This window comes from Apteryx rowi, unplaced genomic scaffold (genome assembly GCF_003343035.1).
Source record: "Apteryx rowi isolate R43461 unplaced genomic scaffold, aptRow1 scaffold_386, whole genome shotgun sequence".
Classification (NCBI taxonomy): Eukaryota; Metazoa; Chordata; class Aves; order Apterygiformes; family Apterygidae; genus Apteryx; species Apteryx rowi.
Window position 1 is genome coordinate 265891 of NW_020450374.1, and position 16490 is coordinate 282380.

The 16490-nt window shown below is 41.3% G+C and overlaps 1 protein-coding gene across 1 annotated transcript in view; it reads left to right on the plus strand.

Annotated features, from left to right (window-relative positions):
- Positions 1–16490, plus strand: part of FLT1 (fms related tyrosine kinase 1) — a 95745-nt gene that overhangs the window by 56594 nt on the left and 22661 nt on the right. Inside the window, exons 12-15 of the mRNA XM_026074341.1 lie at positions 3171–3317; positions 5226–5357; positions 11128–11234; positions 14377–14512. Of these exons, the coding sequence (XP_025930126.1) occupies positions 3171–3317; positions 5226–5357; positions 11128–11234; positions 14377–14512 (522 nt within the window). The remainder of the gene's footprint in view (positions 1–3170; positions 3318–5225; positions 5358–11127; positions 11235–14376; positions 14513–16490) is intronic.

A 16490-nucleotide genomic window follows, 5' to 3' on the forward strand; every position in this document is an offset into this window, starting at 1 on the left:
CCAGGCGATATGAGTTTGGGTCACAAATTGACGGGGAGATTAGACTGTTCCTCTGTGAAATTGTTATGCAATGATGTATACCACATTACTGGGTGGACGTCTTGCCAGTCTGGTCCCAACGGGTGCTCAGAAGGCCATGCTGCGCAGTGATGCGTTAAAACCCCTGTGTGACCGCACATGTTGGGAGGCACAGCGAAACCTCACTGGAAATGTTTGAGGAAAGCAGTTCTTGGTGGCCAGATAAAAACTACTGTCACTTTTGGTGTCCTTAGATAACAGGAGAATCTCATTGATTTTTCTAGTTTCTCTACCTTCTGTTGTGTAATATATTATTTAGGGAGAAAGGTGTGAATTATATTTCTTTTTTTTTGTGTGTGTGTTAAAATTAAAGCATGTATTTATATTTTTGTACTGGTTAATAAAAACAAATGAACAAACAGCATATGCTACCGTAAACATAACAAAGTGCAAAAAATGCATGGAATGAAATAGTATACCCCAAAATTAACAAATTTGAATGTTTTCCCTCATGTTTGCTTTTGGAAATGGAAATTTTTCCTCTTCCCTGTCCCTGGTTCACTGGGTGCTCTGAAGCCAGGGGTGCTCCTCAGGGACCTCCTGCAGCTCCACTGGGCCAACTTCTGCCTACAGTGAAGTTCCCCAGGTGTAACTGAGAGCAGAATTTGGTCTGGAAAGGCAGCGTCCATGGCCTTGCAGGCAAGCACAGGGGCTCTGAGTACGACGCTGGCATTCAGCTCGGGGAGCAGCATCTCAGCTCTGCCCACGCTGAACGCAAGTGCAGTCCCTTGGCTTCAGGGTGAGCAGAGCTGAGGTTCGCTTGAAAAATCTCCCCTTTGGCTTCACTGCAAAAACGAACTGGAGAAACAGGTGGTTTGCGAGAGTAATCTGCAGATTAACCAAATCCATGAAAAATCAGCTGATTGCAGCACAGAAATTATTGAGAGTACGTGAATGGTGACTGGATCCAAGTTTTAAGCAAGAAAGTTTTTCTTAATATGAAAACCCATCTCTAGTGTATGGCTATAAACAAATTAAAATTAATCGCAAATAACCCACAGAATGTGTGATTTGCCTTTGTTGTGTCATCTTGTCCTCCTTCTTTTTGAATGCCTGGGTTGGGGGGGTCCAACAGGGACCACGGATAAATGTGAAATGTGGACCTCCTCTCAGTTTGTGTATGTGAATGTGTGTCAGCCCACACCTGTTCACAGACAGATTGTTTTGTGAAGAATGAGAACCATGCAAAAATCAAGGAGAGATATAAATGACAAAAGGGCAGTCTTTCTGGCRGCAGGGAAAATATTGTTGATAATGTCATTGTGTAGGTATTTGATGAAGAATTTACTTCACAACTTCTCTCATGAGCATTACTGTTTATGAAATGAGAACAGACTGTCTACTACACTGTAAACAAATAATAGTATTGCCCATGGAAACGACAGACTTGCAGCACATAAAAGACCACATTGGTCATTGAGGGTTCATGACTATGCTGAAATTAATTTCAAGGGATAAGAGCATAGTAAAGATGGCCTATTTTAGAAGTGTTGAAAAGCTTTTAGTACTACAGGGTTCACACACTGGATAAACTGGTGGTACGTTGGTGCTTAGTTGTTTTGGAGAGTTTTTATTCACAGCTGGTAATAAAATGATTGTGAAGATGCAAGTGTCTGACAGACAACAGAGTCAATTTTTCTGAAAGTATAGAGTTTAATCCTCCAAGCACAGAATGTCAGAAGTTCAGCTGATAATATACTTGAACTTGGTGTATTGATGTCTATTGTGGTCCAAAAGAAAATATTTTGCAAAGGGTGATTTATTTTATTTTATTTTATTTTATTTTATTTTATATTTCATAATGTGTGTCTTACCACAGTAGTAAACACTGGCATTGTCCTTGAAAGGGAAGATTGCAAGTAATCAGTTCTTGCAAGAATGGAAAATTCAAGGGAATCTGCAGGGCATCTGCATCTGTGAGTCTGTTCAGGAATGCACTGGGTTCTCCATCTCTACTTTTAAGGGACAAAAATATCAAAAGGGATCATGTAAGCGGTTGCAAATGTGACAGAAAGATGTTGTTACATAATGAACATAAGTGTGGCAGATATCTCGATTTTTGTCAGAAGAGTCTTTGGCTGGGTAAGAAAGTGGGGGAGAAGTGGGGGACAGCTGAAATGAAGATGAGGAAGATTTGTTGCTTTGCTTCTTCCAGGAATGACTTTAACATGATGTTTATAGAGTGTCTTTGGGATGCTCTTCTGTTCAGTTGGGAGGCTCTTGAGCAGAAGCAGAACTGGTGCACTTCTGATATTCACTGTCACTAAATGTCATGGAAATGTGTTCTATTACATCACATTGTATGAATTCAAGCAGATAAAAGTGAAACAGGAGTGGTGGTGTTGTGCTGTGTTTGATGCTAGGACTCACTTCTGCTGCCGCCGCCAGGGTTTCCAGCGTTTCTGGGCTGCCTGAGGGCATGGGGTACCTTTCTCACCAACACAGTTTTGTTGGTTTTGGTGTGGTTTGGACAGGCCTTGTTGACTTCAGCAAAACATGTGAATCAGAAAAGTGGAAGAATTTGTGAAGACTTTGGGAGATGTAACACAATGCTTTTGTCCTCATGGTTTCTGGTTTTGGATTGTGTGAGTTTACTGAATAGGATTCATAACTATACTCTTTAAAGTAAATAAATGATAAAAGTCACATTCATGGATATACTGGTGTATAGAAATGTGTAGTGCTATCACTGACGCAGAGATATTCTGATCTAAGGTTGTTCTGCTAATTGTTAAAAGCTTTCATGTCATAGTTTGTTTCTTCTGATTATGCAGAATTCTGAGCTCTCAGAGAAACTCATTGCTTTTGGTAAACAGATGTGGTTGATAATGGAATTGAGGAAGTCTTCTAAACAATGTCAGCATTGGGTGTTGAACCATTGGTCATCATAACCTGCTGTTGCCCAGTAAAGGGAATACTCTGTACACACCAAATGCTCTTAAACAAACTGGAACAGTAAATAACATCTGTGAACAATGAACTTGGTAGAATACCTGCACCAATATCTAACATCATTAAAATGCTGGTATGGAAGATGATTTAAAATCCACAGTTATAGAAATGTAAAATGGAGATATTGTTTTGTCTTGTAGCTCAAGAGGCACCAGCCCTCCTGCGGCACCTTACGGATCAGACGGTGAACACCAGTAACTCTGCAATATTGGAGTGCCAAGTTCATGGCATCCCAGAGCCACAGATATCCTGGTTTAAAAACCATGAAGAAATACAGCAAGGATCAGGTGAGAGCTCTGTATGCTTCCCCACCTTTTACAACCTTTTCATTGTGCTTTATCTGTCTCATGTAACCATTCCCACAGTCACTGGCATTTGCATCCTGAAGTAGAGAAGCAGTATTATCCATCTTTTACAGGTGAGCAGACAGCAGCGCAGCATGCTGGGTTACACCATCTAACTTCAGAACCTCTCCCAGGCTAGAGGTGTCATGGAGTCAGTGGGAAAAATGTTTCTCAATTTGCATCTTAGAAAAGTCATCTCTAGAGAATTCTATTTCTCTCTATTTACTATAGAGGGAGCCTAAGGATTAGGTGTCTTGGCCAGCGTATAGCTAGGCAGGATAAATCCAAGCTTGAGTGATGTGTACAAGTACCAGGGGAAGTCTGTGGTCAGGCATGTAAAATCTGCTCTAGATTCATAGGCTGACCACTGGACTAATTCCATATCTGGGGTCCCCGAGCAAAATGAAATGCATCCACTTGTACCAGGGAAATCTAGGTTTCATGCAGCAGAAAGGAATAGCTTCCAGGTGTTATGCTGCAGTTATAAGAAAACTTTGAGAGATGTTTACTGGTGTGTTCAGATTGTGGCTTCAAAGATCAATTAAGGCTACAGGTCTAGGTCTGATGGAACCACAATTATGGAAGTGTTTCTTGAAGAGAATCTTGAAGATTTTAGGACCAAAAGGTGGAAATTTTTGATGGGGAAAAAGGCAAAACTTTTCTCATGGGAATTCATCCACATCCAAATCAGAACCACACAATGAGATAGTCTTAAAAGCTCAGTAAAAATGTTGAAGTAGGTTTGGTCTGTGGGAACTCGTATCCTTAGTCTTTAATAGCAATGTTTTAGAAAATTTGCATGCAAGATTCTATCCTGTGTTATATGAAATTACTGTAAAATGAATAAAGGCCACTGGGAAAATCTCTGCGTATTTGTTAAAGTGAGTTATAAGCATGTGTAGACTTGCAACATAGACACTAAACATAATCTAGAGCTAGATTCTGTGAAGTTTTACATTGACCACATGGTTATAACATGAGTTATTCACACSATCTTCTAGAAGGTAGATTGTGTATCTAACTTGGGTGTAAATGCAACACACACAAGGTTAGGAGCCAGGAAAATGTCTTTGTAGGGTAAGTCAGAGTGCCTGAGTGAAGTGCCTGAAATAGATGGTGAGAATACACTTCAATGGGATGATAGTTCTGTTTTGGTGCCAAATGCGTAAATGTGTACTTAACTACACATTTCCTGGCTATACTGTGCCTTAAAGGCAGGCCTGAGGCCAAATCTGCTGCCTGCCTCTGTTCCTTGCTTGCTGGAGGTGTTGAAAACTTTGGTTAATTCCTGTGTTTTAGGATACACCTAACGGGACCTTTTTTGCACTAGCTGGAGTCCTTCCTAGAATGGGCCTAGTGTCCCCTGTCACATGAACAAATGAGATTTGTAGCAAGTCTGAATTCAGGTTGCCTGTAAGGCCAGTGTGGATGAATGGAACTAGGTCTTGGAAGTGCTCCAAGACTCAGACTGCTTCTGAGACAGACCTGCCTTGATAAGTGTGGTGTTAAGTAATCAGACCACCCATGTGTTTAAAAATTGGAGACATACTGAAGAACTCACTTGTATGGAAGTCTAAGCATATTGCTATTCACCATACTTAATACCAAGTGCTCCCAGGATCATTCTCTTAGGCTGAGCTTTTTCACTCTCACAAGTGCTTTATAAACACTGATTTCCAAAAGTTTCCCAAAACATCCAAGTATATTTGGCTTTCCTGCAGATAACATTGTGCTATGCAGTCTGCGGCTCAGATTTCTTTTGAGAAGAACTTGAAGCAGATATTATTACACAAGTGGCTGTTTTTGTTTATATCCTGGCTCCCACTCACTGCAAAATATTTCATTTCACAGGAATAATTTTAGGGCCCAGAAGCCGAATGCTGTTTATTGAAAGAGTAAAAGAGGAGGATGAAGGACTTTACCAGTGCATAGCCACCAACTTAAAAGGGTCTGTGGAGAGTGCAGCGTATGTCACAGTACAAGGTAAAAAATGATATTAAATGAGAACAGCAAGCTTGCCAGAGTGATGTTCTTACTCAAGCTGGAAAGGAGAGTGTATGACTTGTGCATCATGTGGTGATCTCTGAATGCAGCAATTTGAAGGAAGTCTTAGCAAGGGAAATGTACCAGGTTGGAAAGGAAGCCTAACAGGAAATGCTAACTCAGAGTGTGTTTATACTGACCTAAAAAGAAGAATTGCTTCAACCCGACAAAGATCGGGTCAGGGTAGAAGACAAATGTAAATTTAGTATCATCAAAACAAACAAAAAACAAAATAAAGAACATGCTCCTACCCACTCATTTTCCCATTTCAGGTTAATTCAATCAAAATTAGAGGCTTTAGATATTTTCATTTGTTTATTTTCTATGTAAACTGAGCTGCCAAATAGGATCAGAAGATTTTACCCTAGCAATAACTATAGATGCATTTTTCAAAGGTACTTAATGTAAGAAGTAGGTATGATTGAATTATTACTGCTACCATTACTTGAGTTATTTTGCTATTCATTTAAATGTACAGCATTGTCCTCCTGACTTCTGTCAAGCTTGACTTAGACCTGGGGCAGTGACTTCCTTTGAGTCATTGTACATTGCATAAAAATCAAGTTTATTTTGTGACTTTTCAGTTTCACTGAATATCCTTTTGGTTCAGATATTACGAGAAAGGAGAAGCAGATTGACATTCTCTGTATACATGAGTTCCATGTGCAAATTTGACATATCCTATCTTATTGATCTAATGGTTTAGGTAAATAGTCCTAAATGCATTTAGTTTCTCTTTATTTATATAAGGCATTTTGACCACTACCAGGTCTCTGAGGCAAGGATTATGTCCTTGTGGATGTTCTCATACAATTGCTAAATGTGCCTGAATATAACTCTTGAATATTTGGATACTGCCCTACAGCAGAAGACAATTACAGCTAGTAAATCAATATTGATTTTCTGTCACAAGTGCTTTAGCAGTCTCAATTAATTGTTGTTGTTGATGATACAGGTCTTGCTTTGAATGGTCAGGGATAAGAATATGCACATGTGGGCTAGCCTAACTGGTGTAATCAAAGAGTAAAAACCAACTATCATCTCCTTATGAATAATACGAAGGTTTTAATGACTATTATAATCACTAGAAGAATGACTTGCCCCTAAGTGCTTGCTGTCAGAGGCATCCTGATGATTGATTATTCTGGACAATGCAACTCATTATTGTATTGATTTTTAACATCATTATATCCTGGATATTTATTACAACCACCAACATTCTGTAGGGTGGCTTCTAGGAAGTCATATCTCCTTGTGCATGATCCAGAAAAGAGGAAATACAGCAACTGGGAAAGCTTCTTCTCCAACTGCATGTCCTGCAAGGACCGCAGACACTGTTCTTGCATAATTACTGTGGGAGCTCTAAGACAAGCAGGAGATATAGTCCATCATATTAAAAATTATAACTTTGAGATTGGATGGGAAAAAGAGGTTTTTTTACATACTATGATTGGGAAAAATTCTTCTTCTCTCTTCCATCTGTGTGAAGCGTGAGGGACCTTACTGGAGGTTTTTTTCATTCATTCCTATGCAGCCTTCACAGAACTTGAGTGTTTGTCCCTCTTCAAACAAATTGCAACCTCTTAGTCCATTTTTGAGCCTGGAGATGCGGAATCAGGTTTTTAACGTGAGGTTTGCCTGAGGCTTTACCACTTCCTCAGCTTTCTCAGAAATACACGCTATGTAACTGCAACTGCAAATAATAAAGCATTTCTCTGTACCAGTGGTTCTCAGAGTGCAGTTCAGCAGATCAAAGAGAGCAGAGCAATGCCTCGTGTCTATGGCTGTGTTTAACAGATTGGAAGAGTAGTTCGTGAATGAGTCAGGAAGGAAACTGTCTGCTCTTTTTATTTCCTCTGAAAAAACATTCTTATACTTATAGATAAAACAATGGGTTATTTTTGTATCAGAGATGGATGAATGGATGGTGGAATCCAAGGGCTGTCTTTAAATAATCACAGCCCTTGTTTGGTTTGGAAGCTGTGCTTGTAATGCTTTCTGAGGAGGAGAGGAGCAACATTTTTGGAAATGTTGGAGCAAGCTGTCCATTTGCTCTTGGCTGAGAAACTGAAAAGGCAGCAAATCTCAAAGGAACGAACAGGAACAGCAAATGGCTGCCATAGCACCCAAAAAAGGAGCGAAGTGGATTCTTAAATACATATCGATGCAAACTTTTGAACACAGGGAATTCAGGCTCTCTTGTGCAGCTCACCTTCAGGGCCATGCCTGGCGACAAGCTGTCTGCACTGATCTCCAAACAGGCAACTTTTCATTTAAAACCTTCCCATTGCTTCTCCACCTGGGGATTCTTGCACACTCCCCCAGGGGAGCGTCCTTCATGCATCTAGTTACAAAGGCGCATCACCATTTGAAAGGGGTGTGTTGGTGAAGGAAAAAGCATATTTTACAGCTTAAACTCACTTACATGCCTTATATTAAAGTTGATAATTGACAACTTTATGTGATCCTTGCTGATGAGAAAGGAAAGCATCATACTTRCTAAGCATTCATTCAACTGCTCTGACATGAAAAGGATGTTTGTTTTTTATATAGCTATCTGTTTGTCTATCTATCGATCTACCTTTGCATCTCAAAATGTTGTTTGTACCTTATGGGCCACTCTGACTCTGAAGTTATTGGGAATGTTTCAGTTAACTTTAACTGTAATTCCCTCAGTGACTGAATGAGATTCAACCAGCATTATGTGGATGACTGTAAGAGAAAAGATCCCTATTACTGTACATCAGGAGCTGCTTAGACTGCTGCAGCAAGGGTTGGAAGTGAGCCCAGTCCAACTCCCAGTGCAAACCAGGACTATTGCTGACCCTAGATTAGGTCACCGATGGCTTTGTCTGGCCAAGTCATGAAAACCTCCAAGAATGGAAAGTCCACAGCCTCTCTGGACACCTTTCCCAATGCTGCACAGTTGTAATCTTGGGATCACACAGATAAAGCCAGGACAGACCGCATTGGTATAGCGGGTGGTGGACACTGAGACCCTTTGGGCGCAGCAGAGAATGGTGTTGGTACCTCAGATGTTATTTTTTTCCTGGTCTGCACCTGACACAGAGCTGCACCTGGACCTTTAGAGCCTGAAGTCCTAGGTGTGCTAGTCCAAACCAGAGACCATGACAGCCCAAGGCCTAAGCAGAGGAGTCAGCTGCCCAAAGTGGTACTCAAAGCAAATGACACTCTGTTCATGCCTGAAGGAATCTGTTGGTTAGTATGGAGTATCTTCCCTGAACTCTGCTCAGCAGGACCTGCATGGTCCTGGGCTGCTACTGTGCCTGCTGAGAGAGAGAGAGAGGTAAGGAGGTGAAGGTGGTATCTACTGCTTCCACTCCTGTTTGGCCCTGCCTGCTTCAGTCACCTTCCCCTTACCCCTCTGTAATGCTCTGAACACATACAGCAGCGAGTGAAGTCTCTTGYGAGGGAGTTTGGGGGAGGAGTAGGGCTGCTTGTTGTAGGAGGGAGTGAGGCAGATGAGGCAAAGCTGCATGGAGGGGCAAGTCTGTGTGTATTGGGGTGACTAGTGGATGAAAGTCTGATGGGCGTGAGGCAGGAGCCAGAAATCCTGGGCTACGGTGTAGAGAGACTGCAGGCTGTATTCACAGTCACTCCAAACTTTTCTCATTCTCAGCCTTTTTGTGTGCTCCCTGCACTCTCTCATTCCTGTGGACCTCCTGACTCTTCTTCCCTACCTGTTTTACCTCTAATCAATTTTTTTCCTACTCAGCTAAGAGGCATTCAGCCAGCTCTGGCCGCAATGCTTTTCACAAGATTTGGAATCCCATGTTTGATAACCTACCCTAATTCCAGCTTAGAGAAATGCATTCTTGTTGCCTAAAATCCCACTGACATTTCAAAGACAGACCCTTCACATCTCTTCATTAACTCCCATGCGGCACACAGTAGCCATTAGAAAGTTGCTGCTTTCCACCTTGGGACAGGCTGTATTGTACCTCATGGGTTTTGTGAGTCCTGTCATATGAAGCAGTGGCAACAAACGAACCTTCAGTCCCTCCAGGTTTTGCTGAATAAATGTCAGAAACTATTACTTGCCATCTGTGTGGATACTGTTCAGAAGCAAGAGAAGAGTATACATATGCAAATGGAAAGCCTGATGCCAGAGGACAAGTGAGCTGTATTAGGCTGTATCATTTTTGCCATCATTATGTCCCATATATAATTTAAGCCTTTAAAAAATACTCATACTTTTGAAAATTTAACAGTTTGTATTTTGGGGAAATAGATATTTTGTACCTACACTTGTAGTTGCAGTAATATTTTTGCTTCAACAGCTTTATTCTCAAAGCTCCAGGTTGGACATGCCTGAGGAATCTTAAATATAGGGCATGAACACAAATCTGATTATCACTTTTAAAGAGGGAAGATATTATGCTAGTTAAGCCACAGCTACAGGAAGCAATTCAAACTGTGAACAAAGCTCTGTAGCCTTGCCTAAAACCAGGCAACACATCCCTCCTGATTACCCAGTGAGCCCACCAGTGAGACATCAATCATCCCTTTTTCATTTGTCAGGAGTAATACTGAGTTGCCTGGGGTTTGAAACTGCTGCAAGTGCAGTTGACAAAACCACTGTGAAATCATGTTCAGAATTGCTCCTCCTTGTCCTCTCCTCCTGTCTCTGGAGGGTGTATCAGAATAAGAGGCAGAATACGAGCTTTTCGCATTCACTACCAATCGGATGGAGGGCATATTGTGGAAAGTGCGGTATTTTGTCACAATCTGCAAAACAGCCTCCTCTGAAACCACTTTACAAGTCACTAAGTAGCAGTCTGAAGAGAATTTAATTTTGGGGCTTTTTTTAGGATCTTTCAGTGGAATCTAATATTCTCCAGATTTCTCAAGTTCATGTTTTCTTGCTGCTCCATTTTTTGTGGTTGTTGCTGTTGTTGTTTTTCCTTTTCTGTGTTTAATTTGCTCCCTGGTTTGGAGAGCTCTCCCAGCCTCCTAACAGCCTGATTCTGCCAGCCGCTGCTGGGGATGGGGAAGGTGGGGTACCCCCACAGGGAGCCTGGCACTGCTCCCCGGGAGTGCGCCCTGGGGCTGTCCAAGCTACTAGATGGACATGGGGCTTAGGACATATGTGCCATGCTTTTCCTGAGTCAAGTTCAGCAGCCTGGTGCCAGGCCTGAGCCATCCAGACCACGGGAACGAGAGCTTGGATTCACTGATGTCCATAATAACGAAGGTGTATCTTGTCCTCCTGAAACTGACTGGGACTGAGTGTGTCGGAGACCTCTGCTCCTCTGCCACATACAGTTGGAATTGGCCAGATGGGTTTCACTGTCACGGGGTGAAACTACACACACAGGCACACACACATTCTCACACAGAGAAAATCAGGCTAAAAATACTCCGCAGCTGAATTTCCACCTTAAAAGAAAATGATTGTCTGGCTGGCCATCCTCCACCTGGTTTGCTTCACCTCCTGCACCTCAGAGAAGGTCTGGGTTTTTACCAAAAGCTTACTGACAAATCTAGTGCCCTTTTGCCATGTTCAGTACAATGGCTTTGTTGAGGAGACCATTTTTTTCCAGGCTCTGTGAGCCAGGCCAAACAGAGATTAAAACCCCATTGAAAAGAAGCTAGTCCTTCCTGGCATTTTATTTTAATGGCAAACAAACATAAACTGCTGCTGTTTTGCAGCTCATTTTCTAAAATGTTTGCTACTTGATTTTCCCAGGCACATCGGAGAGGTCAAACCTGGAGCTAATAACACTGACCTGTACCTGTGTGGCTGCGACGCTCTTTTGGCTCCTGCTGACTCTCTTCATACGCAAGCTGAAGAGGGTAAGAACAGACTCAGAGCTCCTGCCTCCACCTGCCTCCCCTTACTGACCATTTGCTTGTGTTGGAAAATTCTTCCCAGACCACTGGGATCACTGAGACTACAAAAAAAATCTGATTCACTTACCACTCACCTTAGTTCACTGTGCAATCAGCCAGGCCACTAATGAATGGCCTGGGAAATCGTGACTCACAGGGCTAAGCGTGAGCAAGCAAAGAGGCAAGGGCTGGGTGGGGGGAAGGCACTGGGACTCAGGAGCACTTGGGTGCTTGACTCCCACTGAAAGCATTCCCATCCTCCTCGAACCCGTGGGAGTTTGGCATCTTAATGTCTTTGAAGATCTGAGTAAGCAGGAATGACAAATCTTCACAGAGCCCAGTGAGGCCTGGTTTGCACACAGTGTCTGGTATAGTTACATCACTTGCAAAGTGATATTTTACTGAAGTAGTTTTGGTGGTGCCATCCCTAGTACGGATGTGCCTGTATCAGGATGAAAATGGTAACTGCCAGTGTAGCTGACCCTGCTTCTTGTTCAGGACTGACTGTGATGGTTTAAAGCTCCTTTATACTGACAAAACTATGGTTGCATGATGTGCATGAACTCCTAAACTGAGAAGTTAAATCACAGCAGCCCTCATAAGCAGAAGATACAAATCTTCTATAATGTGGAAAGATCTCAGAGTAACTTAGAGGAGTAGGTTTATTTGAGGAAAGGGAGATATTGGAGCAGTGGGGTGCACTGCAGGACATGGGGCAAGGAATGGCTGCACAAACCCCTCTCCCAAAACCCCAAATCTCAGCAGTACTGAAACCCTGCTTCCCTCAGCTTCCAACACCCCTTTGCCCAGACGGAGAGGTAACCCCAGGCTTTGTGGCCTGGGGCTCAGCTCCAGCCTTCACAGCTCAGCATGTTCCAGCTGGCCAAGCTCAGCGATGATTATAAAAGGTTGACTGCAGCCTGCAAGACCATTTTATCTGAATCTGGATTAAGGCCTGACTATAYTTTAAGTTCTACACTGCGAACTTCTATTGACTGATGAGAATGCAGGACCAGACCTCTAAACCAGGGCTGTATGGCAGCAATCATTCTTTCCGCCTTCCTACTGCCACAAACTTTCCTAAGAAAAGATACAGGGGAGTTTGGGGGAGAGAGAAAAGCAGAGGTGAGGTGAAGCTGCAGGGAAGCTTTGTAGCTATAGAGAAACTACAAAGAAAATGGGACCAGTTCTGACCACTCACCATTAAAGACAGAGCAATTCATAACAAGACTGAAAAACTGCAAGCTCAGCACTTGGAAAAATGTAACCTGTTGCAGATTTTTTTTTTTTTAAACTTAGCATTTGCTTGTTAGATTAGATAATAAAAATAATCATTCTTGCTACAGAGTAAGAAATTTTAAATACATGACATAGTGACAAGTCTTTCAAGTTAGTGTTCTATGTTTAGGGCCTTTTCTGTGTTTCTGTTACAAACCCTTACTCTTGAGGATTTATATCTGGAATTAGCTCTAAATTAAATTTCATATACAAATGACGTTGCCACAATGGAAAAAAAAAAAGTTCTGAGAAACAGAGCACTTTCTTAAAGCCTGTCTGATACATATGCAGAGACAACTGATATACTTAACACTTCTTTATCTTTCAGAATGTCATTTCAAATCCCTAACTGTGCCAAAGATTTGGTATTCAGTGCAGCTGAACAAAGACATGTAGGAAGCTCTCTGCATCTTCCTGCTCCCCTACTGCTCTTCCTAGGGTCGATCATCTCAAAAGCTCTTCTAAAATGACTGGTTGGAGCAGTCTAGCAGGGACATCTCTAACCAAAAATGTTGCTTTTTGGAGCACCACATACTCTTCTTCTAACCATATCCCGTCTATCCGTGACCCACCTGGGTTTAGAGTCAGACCTTATGCCATGTGACGTTTCCCCAGTCATCAGTGTAATCCTTCTTGGGACTAACTTTCTGGGTACTTGAGATGGTGAAAGGCAACTGAAACAGGAGTTATTAGCTACCCTCATTTTAGTCTAGTTATATTTGTAACCAAAGCATACAAACCTAGCAATATCATTTTCAATCAAATGCCTGGAAATATGTAGGAAATATGTAGGAGTAACATATCTCCGAGCTGTAGAATAGGAGAGCTGAAAATTGCAGGGCAGTTTGAACAAGAATTAAAAATACACAAATATATTTGTGTGTTAGTGTAAATGCTCCTGCGCTGTTTCAGTGAGTTTGGAAAAAACAACATGAATTGGTTCAGTTCAACAAATTTCATATAAATTCCAGCTAATAGAAGGAACTTATAGCAAACACTAGACTTCTTATATAGAAATATCAGCACTTCTTGTGTCAAGAAAATGTCTAGTGGATTAGAATGGCAATCCAGATGTTCTTTGAAGGAAAATACGTTTCAAAATGGAAAAGGATGGACTACAGAAAACTGAGATGAGATTCATCTTTCCTTACTTTCCTCATGTGAAATGGATAATCCATTTGTTCAGTAGAAAATTATTTTCTGGAAAATTTGTTTTAAATGACCTGTTAGAATCTGGGTATTTATTAATTCCACCAGACTCCAATAATGTCAGTAAAACTGTCAGAAATGATACCTAAGATATCAAAAATTCTAAAAATTTATAAATTGTTTCCGAAATATGTAATGTCTAGTCTCCTGGCGGCTATTCTTGCACAACTTGTAACCACATCTGACCTATCTTTGCTGGGTATATGGAAGAAATAAACACTGGCAGTTGTACTCCATCTGTTGCATATGGCCACTTCTTACTTTGCACAATCATGAGGGAAAGTTATTTTTAACAACAGTGTTTAGTCATTTTTCTGAAAATATTTCTCTTGACTATGCAGAGGGCCTGTATCAAAAAAACATTAAGTGATAAAGATCCCCATGGATTTCATTGAAGAAACTGGTATGTCACACATGAGGAAAGGTAGAGGAAGGGGTTTCTTTTACATAAAAAGGGGTTGCAATATTGAAATAAACCAAGAGGAGCTTAACCAGATCATACATTCAACTGTGAAACACACAGTCCTATGGACAGAAACAGTTTGGAMCCCTTGATCCAAGCAAAAGATGCTGACTGGTATCATCTCTTTTTAATATTGGAATGTTCTTTGTTTTATAGCCTTATTCTTCTGAAATTAAAACCAATTACTTGTCAATCATAATGGATCCTGATGAAGTCCCCTTGGATGAACAATGTGAACGCCTGCCTTATGATGCCAGCAAATGGGAGATTGCAAGGGAAAGGCTAAAACTAGGTAATATTAGCATACATCACATTGGGTTTGCAACTATTGGATGAAATGTATTTGTGTGTGTAGGTAAAGGGGAGATGGAGATATTTTAGACATACAGCACAACATTGGGTTAGGTGTGAGCTATTCTGTGAAAAGTGTTCTTTTTCCATGATTGAATTATAGTATCTAGGACTGACTGGCTAACTGCATCTATCTCACTTTCCATATGTGTATTCAGACTCCAGGCAGGAAAACTAAAATATAGCCAGTAACACTGCTCTGTATTTTTTTGCAAACTGAGCTGCTCGAAGCAGAGAATAAAACAGGGCAACTGCAGAGGTTCACGTCAGACCCTTGACCTGGCCGCTTCTCTCTCTAGATTCAGGAGCCTGACCTTTGGCATTGACTGTTAATTTCTTCCCTTGTAACCTAATTACGTATTCATTTGGAAAAAGGCCTGTGCAGAAATGAGTTCCCACAGATCTTCCTGTACCCCTTCCTGTTTCTTCCTTTCCTTTTCTCTCCAACCCTCTCTCTCTGTTTTTCCTCGGTGCTTCAGATTTATAGTCATTCTTGCTGGTGCATCATAAAGTGCAAGAATGTCATACACAAGTTCATGCATAAATAAAGATCCATGGAAACTTTCAGCCTGCATGTAGCTTGCCTACAGACACCCAAGTGAAGGGCATGGGTTTGGAAGCCTTCTTGACCTGCTTAGCCTACTGTGGTGCTAACTGGAAGGGCAGGAGAGTAAGGACCAGATTTTGGAGTCGAGGGATCTCTCCAGAAACCATGCAGATTTTAACAAGATGTCAACATTAAAATATCAGTGATCAACTCAGATTGTTGCAATAGTGCTGTTTGTTCTTTCAGGCATGCACTAGATTAGTCATACAGCCAGGGCTAGAAAATCCCTGCTTTTTAGCTAGGGACTGTAACAGATTCCTCCTGTCCTCCAGGGATCAGGGACAGAGGGTGATCAAAACATGCGTACAGTTGGGATCACATTTAATTTGCCCAGTAGAAGTCACAAGGTGATCAGATGTGGATAAGGACAGCTGAAATATATTGCTAGTGACTTATAATTGTCCCACACAATTCTGGGAATGCTGAAACATAACCTTGTGCTGGAGTGTCTTCTTGAAATAGTTTTTTTACTGTGATGGACCAAGAGCTCGATGTGCAGACAATGTAATCTCTGCTTTATGTGGTGCTTTATTTGTGTGTAAATCCCACAGAAAGAATCAAGCAGAAACAGAATGTAAACACCAAGGAAAACCCGCGTCTTGCAGGGTTAGTGTTTAGAGTCTGGAGGTGAGGAATGATGACCAGAGAACAAGTTAAAAGTGGAAGAACTGGTGTAAACAAATAAAGAATGCTGACAATGAATGAAAACCAGATTCTGAGAAGCTGGGTATGTGCAGTATGCTAGATTAGCTCAGTGCAAGTCCTGCTTACATGGCAGTTGGCTCAGTCTTTGAATAACCTTGGCAGCCTCCTAAGATTAGTGTCTCACAAACACAAAATGTGCTTCTATGTATTTTTTTAGCATATTTTTATTTAGAAATGCAGATCCTTCCAGCATCAGATAGGCTTGTTTTTCTTTTTCCAACTATTTATCCTCAAGGATACATATTTACTGTAACCTTTGTAAAGTAACTCTCTCCTTTTAACCTCTGCCTCCTATATTCCTCATGCACACATGCATACAGCCCATCGGTGTGATGCAATGCTTATATAACAGGATTGCCCTTTCATCCATAAGAGCTACAGACATCACAGAAAGTTTCATATGGGCACCACTGAAGCCAGGATAGTTATCATTCAGTTTAGATTAGTGTGAGCGAGATCACAATGTCATCTTTTCATTAGACAGAAAAATTCTGATGCTATAAATCACATCTGTGTGGTTGGTTGTAACCCTACAGTCCAGCAAAAGTGTTTCTCTATTATATATTTCTCACCTTATGCTTGGGTTTGACTCTTCTAATTTATGAGA